Here is a 12,986-nt window from a genome sequence, read left to right as displayed (position 1 = left end):
AAATCTATTATAAACACATAAATCTTGGAGTTTTTTTACTTAAATAATTTTTTACAAGAACTTTTAAATTTTTTTAAACTAAATCAATTATATCACTCAGAAATACGTTATCTTTTTAAGAATTCTTGGTTGGTTCGTGTTTCTATGGGCTGTGTGGTGTATCCGTGATCCATTTTTGTAATAGTAGGCCTATCGCCTCAAGTTCTGAGAACTGCTAGGTAGCAGCTAGGAATATTTATTGTTGCTGAAGATGATTTCATTCCGCGCTTTGTTTGTGAAACACAACAGATAAGAGCTCGGGTATAAATACTATTTCATTTAAACAAATCTTTCGCCTCTTGTTCATGCCTAAATGAGGAAATACATCTTGTTGTGATTCCCTGTTATCAGACCTTTAGCATAAGCTGCGTAGTGTAGATGTGGTGGCGTCACTATAGGAAGCTTTTCTCCGACATTGTCAGTCAGTAGCTAGAAACATTTTTTTATGTTAAGACATGTACACACATGTAGATGAATTTAAAAACATTTTTACTACCGACGGAAAACTGTTATTTTGCCAACCATGTGGTAAATCAGTAAGTACAGATCAGAGCTCCTAGGTAACCCAACATTTGCCTGGAAACAAGCAGATTGCCGTTGCTTCACGTGTGCACTCACGGCAAAACAGTGGATATAAAAAATGTGTAAAGTTGCTGAAGTATTGGAGGGTGTGCCTGTAGGTGAAATTGACGATGTTTGTGTTTGTGACATTCCTCTCTTTAAATATGCACGTCTGACGTCCTGTGATATGGAAAGATCGTTTTCACAGTATAAGTCATTGTTCAGAGATAATCGGCATGCATTTGTGATGGAGAATTTGGAAATGACATTCGTTGTTCACTGCAATTCTCGGACAACTACTAGCAACTGATATTCAAATGTGATTGGTGAGTATCTAATAACATTTTTTTTCAAGCTAAGTAAGGTAGGCCCTATTTTTGTCATATTTAAAAAAAATATATTTTTTTTTATTTTTAGCAAATATTTTCGTACTTTTTAGCACATAAAAATAAATATATTTAAATTTTTTAGCACATAAAAATCCGCTCCCTACTCATAATATGTGTTGCTTCCTTGTACTTCTTCTGAACCAGAGAACACTCGGTTTGTAAGATGGAGGTATTTCCCCATTTTATTCTGTTCCCAGATTCAAAGTATTCTGGATTTGTCTATGAGGCATTGTTTGAAGTTGTACTTATGTTCTTTGATTCTTGTTGACCGGGCTCTGCTAGACTCCCCTATGTACACATTCACAAGGAATGTTATAAATGCAGTCTCTGATGTCTGGTGAATTGAACAATTCATGTTGCTCGCACCCCGTTATTCAGATCAATACTAAAAATGCCTATTAATATTATGTTAATGTGTAGTTTTAATTTTTCGTGCAGTAACGGAAGAGAAAGTCTTGAATATCATGGGGTGTGTTTGATTCAAAGAACTTGTAATAGTTTGGTTCTGGGAAAGTGACTGGTGTTCTATTCAGCACTTGAGCAGATAGTAGAAGTATAAAACAGCAGTGGAAAGATTTTCTGCTTATGAATTGTTTCTGCCTAACAAAAGGAAAGTTTCACAATGAATGTATTGCAATGCCAATTATAAATAATGTGTTAATTGTAAGTTCATTTGTAAATTAATTAATTTAATTGTATTATTGACACTGTATCAGCAGCCATAGAGTAAAGAGGCCGATGAATTCATTAATAATTATTTATAGTTTAAGACATAATAAAAATAACGTTTGTTACCACAATAATATAATTTTTTACTCACTTTTATCACTTACTTACTTACTGGCTTTTAAGGAACCCGGAGGTTCATTGCCGCCCTCACATAAGCCCGCCATTGGTCCCTATCCTGAGCAAGATTAATCCATTCTCTATCATCATATCTCACCTCCCTCAAATCCATTTTAATATTATCTTCCCATCTATGTCTCGGCCTCCCTAAAGGTCTTTTTCCCTCCGGCCTCCCAACTAACCTTATTTGAAGGATTCGTAACAAGCTGCCTTTTTTTTTTTTTACGGTGATGGGTTGTTAGCCCTTCGCCAACCCCCAAGCTGGAGGACCACCCCTCATCAGCTGTCCGCGACTGCTTATTCAATATATTCACAGCTACCCTTCATATCTGGAGGCCATCTCCTCGATCCGCAACCTGAGGACGCACCATGCCGTGGTGATAGGGACCCACAATACATGGGACTTTTATCACTGTATATCAAAATGTTTAATATTCACTAATTAATTGCATTTTTATAGTTATTGTAGTTTGAACAGGTAGAAACAAATTTAGGCGTATAAAATTGTATTTTTAACTGCCTGAAGGAAGCCATACTTCAGAATTTCTGACCCAACATCTGAATGAGTTTAAACAAGCGATACAGGATATTTAATTCAGAGACAAGAATAAAAACTAAAAAATACTAAAAAAAATCACCAACAATGACATACAAATCTAATGATTTAAAGAACCCATACAATATAATTTCAGATACAGTAGAATCCCGATTATCCGTCACCCTATTAACCGATTGTTGGATTATCCGTCTATTCTCTCCATTTTTTGTTGCAGAAAAAATATTGAGTGCTGCACAATACATTAGTAGGCCTACTTATCTTTTTATAGAGAGTGATATTACAAGCCTTTTCCCTTACACATTATAATCTACTGTTCGAGTGACCTGTTTAATTTCTCTGCGAAACGTCTTCCAGAAGTGCCAAAAGAATACATGTTGTGCTAAGTATCGAAGAGAAGTGCACATAATTGAGTGGTTTTGGAAAAGAGGAGCTGGGGTTTATCTCACATCAGGATACGAGATTGGAGTTACAACTGTGAGAGATTTAATAAAAAACAGGGTTAAAGTGTATAAATTACTTAACTCTATAACATGAGACCTATACTTTTCCTTCTTTCCACGGAAATCCATCATAGGAAGTTTCCTTGACCCTTAGAAACCTGTGATTGACATTCATTTATTCATTCATTTATTCATAGTGTTCTGTCACTGCAAACCGAGCATTCTCCAGTCTTTCTATTTTCTGCCTTCCTCTTAGTCTCCGCATATGATCCATATATCTTAATACTGTCTATCAATTGATATCTTCTTTTGCACCAAACTCTTCTCCCGTTCACCATTTCTTCCAGTGCATCCTTCAGTAGGTATTTTCTTCTCAGCCAGTGACCCAGCCAATTCCTTTTCCTCTTCCTGATCAGGTTCAGCATTATTCTTTCTTCACCCAATCTTTCCAACGGAGCTATTATACTGATCCACTACCTAATGTCTTGAAACACATGACCACGGACAAAATTACGAAACTGCATTTTGCAACACTTATTTATGAAAGTCTTCTATGGTACGGATTATCCGATTTTTTTCGATTAACCGTTCAGCCGATCCCCTTCATTACCACGGATAATAGAGGTTCTACTGTATTTGTCTTTGTGATACAAAAAAAAAAATTGACAATTCTCATAAAGTGGCTTTTTATTAATACCTGAGTAAAATGTATACCTAAAGAATACAATATAAATTTCCTGTACACTGCATACATACCTGCTGAAGCAGTTTCTGTGGTGACGCTGTATGAATAAAGCTTGAAATGTACACATTAACAAACGTTGCCATTAGATACTGACAATCAAAACGATCCATGATGCCACCATGTCCAGGAATTACATCTCCAAAATCCTGTAATAAATTAATGCTACTGTAAGACTTCCCCTAGGATCAACAAGTGATCTCGTAGCCAAATTTAGGATTCTAACAGATCATGACTCCCTGGCGTACCATTTGAACAGGGTGAAAATATTAGACACGAACACCTGTATGTTATGCAACATGGACGCTGTAATGAATGCAGAACACCTACTTCAGTGCAGCGCCCTAAGTAAAGACAGACAAAATGCACAAGATAGAACTAGTCTACAGGGTGTTTAAAAAATACGGGGCATAATTTCAGGTATGTATTTCCCACATGTAGACAATCAAAATAGTTCATTACAACATGTGTCCAGAAATGCTTCATTTCCGAGTTAATGGCCTTCACAACATTGAAATTCACCGGAATGTTTTTCTTTCCGCAGGTCGTTGTCATTACAGAAGATGTTCAAAATGTCCACCTCCTGCTTGAATACAGACCTCACATCGATGTCTCATTGACCTGCGAACACGATCCCAAACTCCAGGAGTATTGAGTATGTCCTCAGAACATGCCGAAGGGATTCCAAATCAGGCACTGGAGACGAATAAACCAATGATTTTAAATGGCCCCACAAGTAGAAATCGAGAGGGTTCAGATCAGGTGAGCGTGGAGGCCAAGCAATTGGGCCACCTCTACCTATCCATCGATCAGGAAACCTTCGATCCAAGTACCGGCGAGCTGTACGACTGAAGTGTGCAGGAGTGCCATCATGCAAGAAGTGAATGTGTTGACGATTGATCAGTGGAGTGTCTTCTAAAACATGAAGTATGGTTCCGGTGAATTTCAATGTTGTGAAGACCATAACTCGGAAATAAAGCATTTTCGGACACATGTTGTAATGAACTATTTTGATTGTCTACATGTGGGAAATACATACCTGAAATTATGCCCCGTATTTTTTAAACACCCTGTATATTGGGAAGCAAGAAGGAAAATGGTGTAACTACCAAGCTCCGGGTCTTTGGAAATCATCACTTTACCTCGTGTGATCTATAGCTCTAAAATAGTTAGAGTATGCCATAGATCCAAAATAATTAGACTATTCAATAAATATAAATTTACATAAATCAATATTTTTTCTAAATTTAAAATGTAATGTATAATTTTGTTATGAATTAGCCAAACAAGATTCATAATTATTATTTTCTGAATATGAAGTACAATTAGAAAAATTTAATAAAATGTATTTCTAAATGATACTTACTTTGATTTTGAAAGCACGTTTGAAACCACTGGCAAAGAATCCTCCAAAAGGACCAATTACAGAACTGAAGACTGACATTGATAATGAATGCAGTAGGAATGGATACAATGTCACTGTATTCTTCAGTCCCAGCTGAAACAAAGCAAGATACTGTACTTAGAAACAGGGAAAGAATAAAACAAAATTTATTCTGGAATATGTATGATAAGAACTTTCTTGTGTTAAATATTATTAACGTACTTTGTTAACATGTTTCGACCTATTTTCGGTCATCTTCAGAACTGGTCGTTGTTGGTCTTGGCACCTCTTGTTTCCTATGTTGGTGCGTTCATAGTGTAGAGTCAAAGAGTGTATGTGTTTTTAAATTGAGTTGTGTGTTGAGAATAACGTTGAGGTGTGTTTTCGTGTGTCTGTATATTTCATATTGTTCTAGTGTGTTGAGTTTCTGGCTTTTTGGTTGGATGTGCAGTATTTCCATGTCTGTATTGATGTCTCTGCAGGTGTGGTTGGCATTTGTGATGTGTTCTGCATTTGTGGAGGTGTTTTGTAATTTTGTTATGGCTGTGATGTGTTCTTTGTAACGTGTTTGAAATGATCTGCCTGTCTGTGCTATGCAGAAGTTGTTGCAGGTGTTACATTTGAGTTTGTATACGCCTGTGTGGTTGTATTTGTTTGTTTGTGTTGTTTGTGTGTTGAGATGTTTTTGTACAAACTCAAATGTAACACCTGCAACAATTTCTACATAGGACAGACAGGCAGATAATTTCAAACACGTTACAAAGAAAACATCACAGCCATAACAAAATTACAAAACACCTCCACATATGCAGAACACATCACAAATGCCAACCACACCTACAGAGACATCAACATAGACATGGAAATACTGCACATCCAACCGAAAAGCCAGGAACTCAACACACTAGAACAATATGAAATATATAGACACACGAAAACACACCCCAACTATATTCTCAACACACAACTCAATTTCAAAACACATACACTCTTTGACTCTACACTACGAACGCACCCTCATAGGAAACAGGAGGCGCCAAGACCAACAACGACCAGTTCCGAAGATGACCGAAAATAGGTCGAAACATGTTAACAAGGTACGTTAATAATGCTTAACACAAGAAAGTTCTTATCATTCATATTCCGAAGTGATACAGTGTTAAAAGTTGTGTCATCAAGATGTATAAAATTTATTCCATTCACGTAAGTAGGTATCTTGGATTTTTGTGACGGACATGATGCTTAATTCCAGGTTTTTTTTTTAATATACATTGCTCAGTAGAGGTAGCTTTATACATAAGTACTATTGTCAGTGAATTTCGAACTGGAGGACAAGGTCACGTACAAACATACAACCCACGCATGAGTCACTGAACTGAAGCACTGGTAATCCTGCTGTCCCAGATACTTTAGTTGAGAATGGTCCAGAAATGGAGTAAGCACACGTGGAAAATGCAGTCCAATGCTTGATCTTGATCTGCCACTTCGAAATGCACTCACAATAGTGTTATTTCCAAACATGCTTCGTGTGACTTACACAGCCCACAGATCAGAAGAGGTATGATGCTTTTTTCCAGATGTCGACAAATTGATTTCCAGTATTAGGAAAATCTTTCTGAAATCCCCTTCACGAATTCAGACATTTAAAGACGTTGCTTCAGGTGTAGCTCTGCCTCCCAAGCCTACCACAACAAGATGGGGAACATGGATTTCAGCAGTAGTTTACTACACTTCAAATTTCACGAGTGTAAGTAAAGTGGTAAGTGCTCTGAACATGAAGCATTATCGATCACAGCAGCTAAGAAACTTTTGGAATCTACGGAGGGAAAATTGAAGTAACTTTCATTTCAGCTGAGTTGGGTTTCTACCATAAGTGGTCACTCGACTTCAAGAACAAGAACAGCCTTGGAAGTTAGTGAAAATTATGGAAGATGCATGCAATGATTAGACAGTGTTTCAGGCAGGGTTGTAGTCCGAAACTTTACAGTGCCGGAGCTCTGTATGTTTTTTAACCTTTGGGGAAGGTTTGGATGCAAAAAAAAAGACAAAGAAAGAAATGCCATAAAGTAAGACTGTAAGGAGAATGCAAGGCAACACCAATCCATACCTACTCCATTTAGCTTCTGAAGCTCAAGTAAACCAAAATGGTCACTGTAAGGGTGATCATTCTGCGCAATGTAATAAGCTGATATAAATTTCGCTTTTGTTGCTTCGTGGTGGGCTGCACTCGTTTATTCGCAAACATTTTCAATTGATTGCTTTTCAGACGTATCAATAATTGTTTGTGATATATTATGATCATTGGATTTCTTGTGTTCAATGATTTTTTTCGTAGTGACTTAAGCTTATCTGATCTGATCTGTTCGATCCGTAGTAATTTACTGAATATGAGCGCCATTCACAGATACAGAAATACAGTCTTTTTTTAATGCACCTAATGTAGTTACTTCATGACACACTTTACAGCCTAGCTTACATTGCTTACAATCAATCCATGGATAAGCTTCTTTTTTTCTTGACCACATATTTTCTCCATTCCATACATTCGGCCATTCACTTCTGCAGGCCGACTGTTTGGCTTTCACTATTTTGAACATTGTGACGTTGAATACTCTTCGCAGTCATACTGGAACTGTATCTTTTATAACAGTATCTCTGGTTGAATTACTAGGTTCATCAAATAGAAGCGATGGGCTTGAGATATCAACAATATCAGGAGAGGTAGCTTTTGTAACTCCACTAGTAACAGCAATGGCACGAGAAAAGAAAGAAGTTAATGTTTTTTGTCTATGTTTATTTTTTACATATTTACTGAATGGCAATAGATAAAAACAAAAGCTTCAAGTAGTCTTTCAGTCACGTTATAGGCAGTAAATTAATTGTTTAAAATTCACTTCGTAAAATAATTGGGAAACAAACACAACACATTTCAGTAAGTAACACCATAGAAAATCTCTCGTATCGTACAAAGACGCGAAAACTAACGAAATATGATACGAAACGAAAGTGAATTAGGAATGTGATCATTTCGCGCAGGCGCATTAAAGTTTAGTTTGGTGGTTGTCCTGTCACTGATTCTTCCCCCACTTCTCACCATGCTTCTAGTGGTTCCGAACTTTTTTCCGATTTTCTAAAGGAAGCACAGAAAATATAATCACTAAATATTCTGACATTAACTAAGATATCGTTAGCTGGGAAAGTATTCTGATGTTAAACAGATTTTAAAATTCCAAATCAGTGCCGGAGCTCTGCTCCACCTTCGAACACAGAGCAGGAGCATCGCTCCGCTCCGCTCCGCTCCACCTCCACTACATTCCTGGTTTCAGGGAAAAAGGGTTTGTTGGTAAGGGAAAAGTGTATGAGAGTGTTTTCTCAAAATTATGATTTGGACAAACTTAAAAAAAAATGTCAAAAATTCCACAGAGGGACAGTTCTATTGAAGTTCTATGTTACTGTGCTTCTGATTTGCCCCCATAACCTCTGTGGATGTTGAGAAATCATTTTGTTGTATGAAAACTGTTATCTGACAGGCGGCAGAACAAACCAGTAGAAAAAAAGACATTTTGTTGTAATTGTAACCAATAAGCCAATACAATTTCATAAAACTTTGCTGTCAAGTGTAGACAGAAACATTTTTAAACTTAAAAATTACAACAAAACATCCTCCGCAATGACAACATATGAGGGTCAATCAGTAAGCAATGCGTCCAATTTTTTTCTCTTTTAATTACAAGAAAATTAAGTGAAATTTACACAGCATAACAGCCACAACATTCACGATTTATTTGTCACTTTTCAATAACTCTGACTTTTTCCACAGTTTTTGTCCACTTTGAAACAAGAGCATGTATTCCAGTGCAGTAAAAATCACGGTCCTTCTTCCTCAGCCATTAGTGCACGGAATTTTTCAGGGTCTCTTCATCTTCAAAGTGATGCTCACGATGAGCTTCCTTTAGTGAACTGAACAGATGAAATGATGGTGCTAGGTCAGGGCTGTATGGTGGATGAGGCAAGACTTCCCAACCAATTTTCGCAATCTCGCCAGTGCAGTGGTATATTGACTGGTGTGTGGTCCTGCATATCCATCATAGCTCTTAATGGGCAAACTCGTTGAAGATATGCTTTAAGCTTCTTGAGGGTTTGTACGTATTGGACAGAATTTATTGTGCGTCCCTGCTCCAAAAAAACAACCAGAAACACACCCTTCACATCCCAAAAGACTGTCTCCATAACTTTTCCTGCAAATCGCATAGTTTTCAATTTCTTCTTCTTTGGCGACATTGTGAGATGCCATTCCATCGATTGCCTCTTGGACTGAGGTGAAAAAAAAAGAACCCAAGTCTCATCTCCAGTCACAATTTTCGCCAAGAAGCAGTGAAGCGCTGCAACAGACCGGAGGCTATTGTTTTCCTTGCCACTTTATTCTGGTCAGTCAACATTTTTGTCTCTACTGATGGAGAGCATGCAATACAATTCATCTGTTGTTACCTGGCGGTCATCATGAATATCTCGTCAACTCGTGGGATGTTGCATGGAGTTACTGCAGTTGCCGGCTGGCTGGTTTGCTTTTCATCAGCCAACAGTGTTTCACCTTTAGCTTCTGTACACCGACAAACCCATTGTCTAACAGTGCTACATCCACTTGCATTTCCATTAACTTTCTTCAGCCTTTCATGAATGCGAATGGGCATTTCATCTTCTGCATTCAGGAATTCTATCACAGCATACTGTCTTATACGTTTGTCGATGTCAGCCATTTTATAAACTGATGCAATGCTGCCATCTGTTGACTTAGGAAGCTGTTACTGCTGTGGACTGTAGAAGAAGGTTTGAGGGATCGCACCAAATTCAAATTTTTCACATTACTAACTTATTTAGTCCGTTTGCTAGCTCGGGTCGTCTTCGCGATAAAATCAGTCCGGCTTTGTTTCTCCTGAGAATGACGAATTTATTCTATAAGAACTAAAATAGTTATCAATAACTCTGGAGTAGAGCAAGTAAATGCTTTTACTTATCTTGGCTGTAATCTCTCCTATATTCATTCTCGAGATATAGATAATAAATTAGCCAAATTTCAACAGCTGCTAAGAACAATTAGAAATACACTGTTTAAGAAGGTCCGGCAAGACACAATTCTGAAATTCTACAAAACAATGGCCATTCCAACTTTGCTATATGGATCAGAAACTTGGACTCTAACAACTAGTCAACTGAGAAGAATAGAAGCAGCTGAGATGAGATTACTAAGACCGCTAGCAGGCTACACTCTCTATGACCATAAATATAATGGAGACATTCGACAAGAACTAAATATCGCAGCCATTACAGAGACAATCCACAAGTATCGAAGCAACTGGCATGAGCATGTTCTATGGATGCCAGATGATAGACTACCCAGGAGATTGTTACATTACAGACCCCTTGGATACAGAGATCGTGGACGCCTGAAGAAGCGATGGAGAGACCAGCTTTTCACCTGAGATGGAATAGGCCAAATGGCCTAAACCCTGATAGCTATTGATGATGATGACTAACTTATTTAAGAAAAAAAAAATTAGGAGGCATTACTTTCTGACCAACCCTCACAAATATATGAATTGATTAATCAGGTAAATAACAAAATATATAAGTTTAATACTATATTTTCTTTGTTGCCTTTTTGCCTATTTTAGTTTTTTACAATGCCTTTTTGTATGCCAATTTTAAAGATTTATAATGCCCAAACTCCCAGTCTTTGACTATGACATATTGTCAACACGCAGCTCCATATTTACTCTCAATGCACTAGCGCCATATAGTAGGGTTATATGTGATGATTTAGGTTCACAATATGCATGTACACAGCTATGAACATGTGGGCACAACTTTAAAACCAGATTTAGAACTTGTGCTCCAGAAATTGATACACTATTCATATTCTCGTACTTACCTTAATTCATCAAAGCTATGCAATAAGTTCGACACTCCCAAATACTAACATTGTAACTCAATTTTTTATAGTTTTGAGTTATGCTAGTTAATATGGTCTTAAATTGTTTCTTTTTCTTCCACTACTATCACTGTAGCTCTAAATCTCAACAATCGTTTGTAAAATCTTATTGTTACTATCTGTATACACTGATTTACACGATCACTTTAAAACTTCATTTGCTTCTCCTGAAAAATGGAAGAAAGTGAGTTACAATGTTAATACTTGTGAGGGTCGAGTTATCACCACCAGACGTGATTTCAAGTATAATCCATCCCAAGTCTTACATTGTCAAATTATCTTAAGTTTACGTTATTTACAACCACCTTTTTAATGAATCACTTACGAGTTGCAAACCTCCTGACAGGAATTCTGGTAGTGTATACTCCTGCGGTCTAAACAATGGAGATGGTTCACAATCCATTGTCATGCGTCCCAGAGTTTCGCTGTATTCAATTGGACACACGAAATAATGGTATTGACACATTCCGTATGACATCTGTAATAAACAATAACAGAAACTTTCAGATAAGAGGCAAATGGAGAGCAGATGGTGCATTGCTCCACAAGGTCGCCTGTGATGATGGTTGGCCTCCCACTGCGCTCCTCGTCACGCACATTTTGGCGTCCTGCAGCAGCAACGCACCATCTGCTTGCTAATGACATTAGGCCCATAGACCTGGCACAGCTGACGATCAATTTCAATCGGCGCTATGCCCTGTGCATTCAAAAACTTTATCACTGAGCCAGTAGCAGCTGGTGGTCAAAATAATGAGTGTGCTACAATCTTTATATCGGCCTACTGTAGGCTTACACTTACAGTATATGTATTTATCTTAATTTGAGTCTCGCCTAGTGACGAAATATGAAGTCCATACGACGTTCCTTCCTACTGCAGAACCTGTCAATTACCCTGGTGTTAAACCCTCCATCTTGGACATCATGCTCTTTTCTGTTGACAGTATTGCAAGAGCAGTGAGACGATCCTGGGACATAGTGTTCCTTAAAAATCGTTTTTATGCGTTTCAAGCAAGAAAAACATCTTTCTGGCTCAGCGGTGGTCATTGGTGTTGTAACCAAAATATTTAACAACTTCGTTACTTCACAGAATGGATCCTGTAAACTGTTGGAGACTGTATTGTAACAATTGAACAGACATCTATATTTTGGAAGTCAGGTTTTCCGTATACAACTCTAAGTTGTGTCTTTGACACTCTTTTGTTCAGTATAGTATAGCTGTTGACAGCAACTTCAAGTTCGCGTTCACGATAATTATACAAAAAATTCTCAAAATTTTGCTGTTTAACAATTTTGTTGCGTCTAGGTAGCTTAAAGACTGGAAACGGTGAGAAGCTGCCTGAATTATACAATCACATACTTCCTTGGCTTCAATGTTCTGGGATTCCATTTTCCGTCGCTTGCTAGCTGATTCAGGAGGAACCTCATAGGCCTACAGGTAGATGGCAGCAGCAGTCTGATATTTGAATTACAAAATACATTGTAAATAGTTCCGAGTTCTTCCACAAACAAGCATTCTTTCGTTACGCTTTACTTTTGCAATCTCCATGCTGTGTTGTGCTGAAGCTGACTACAGCACTTTCCCGCGTAAAAATAGCCAGAGCAGTGATTTCAGCTTCGCACATGCGCATAAATGTCTACATTTTCATATGAAGTCCAGGGTAGCACAACGAACCCCCTGAGGCACCAAAGAGCGAAGAGCGAAGACTAAACACTCGATAATGCGTCATGAATATAACCACGGGAAATTGTTAAATGACAGATCAGATACTATGGTATTGCAGAAACATTATTTGAGCAAAAATTATCACTGTGCTGTATCTTTTATTTTTATTTATTTTATTTTATTGGGTTATTTTACGACGCTTTATCAACATCTAGGTTATTTAGCGTCTGAATGAAATTAAGGTGATAATGCCGGTGAAATGAGCCCGGGGTCCAGCACCGAAAGTTACCCAGCATTTGCTCGTATTGGGTTGAGGGAAAACCCCGGAAAAAACCTCAACCAGGTAACTTGCCCCGACCGGGAATCGAACCCGG

The 12,986-nt window shown here is 37.7% G+C and overlaps 1 protein-coding gene across 2 annotated transcripts in view; it reads right to left on the bottom strand.

The window, feature by feature from the left end:
• The window catches only part of Cds (CDP-diacylglycerol synthase), an 83,186-nt gene that overhangs the window by 22,860 nt on the left and 47,340 nt on the right, over window positions 1-12,986 (bottom strand). For both annotated transcript variants that reach the window (XM_069837748.1, XM_069837740.1), the window contains 3 exons: window positions 11,275-11,427; window positions 4,943-5,074; window positions 3,591-3,725 (listed from right to left, as the gene is read on the bottom strand). In XM_069837748.1, the coding sequence (XP_069693849.1) occupies window positions 3,591-3,725; window positions 4,943-5,074; window positions 11,275-11,427 (420 nt within the window). The remainder of the gene's footprint in view (window positions 1-3,590; window positions 3,726-4,942; window positions 5,075-11,274; window positions 11,428-12,986) is intronic.

This window comes from Periplaneta americana, chromosome 1 (genome assembly GCF_040183065.1).
Source record: "Periplaneta americana isolate PAMFEO1 chromosome 1, P.americana_PAMFEO1_priV1, whole genome shotgun sequence".
Lineage (NCBI taxonomy): Eukaryota > Metazoa > Arthropoda > Insecta > Blattodea > Blattidae > Periplaneta > Periplaneta americana.
Note: the sequence above shows the minus strand (reverse complement) of the source record. Positions and strands in the feature narration are given on the sequence as shown.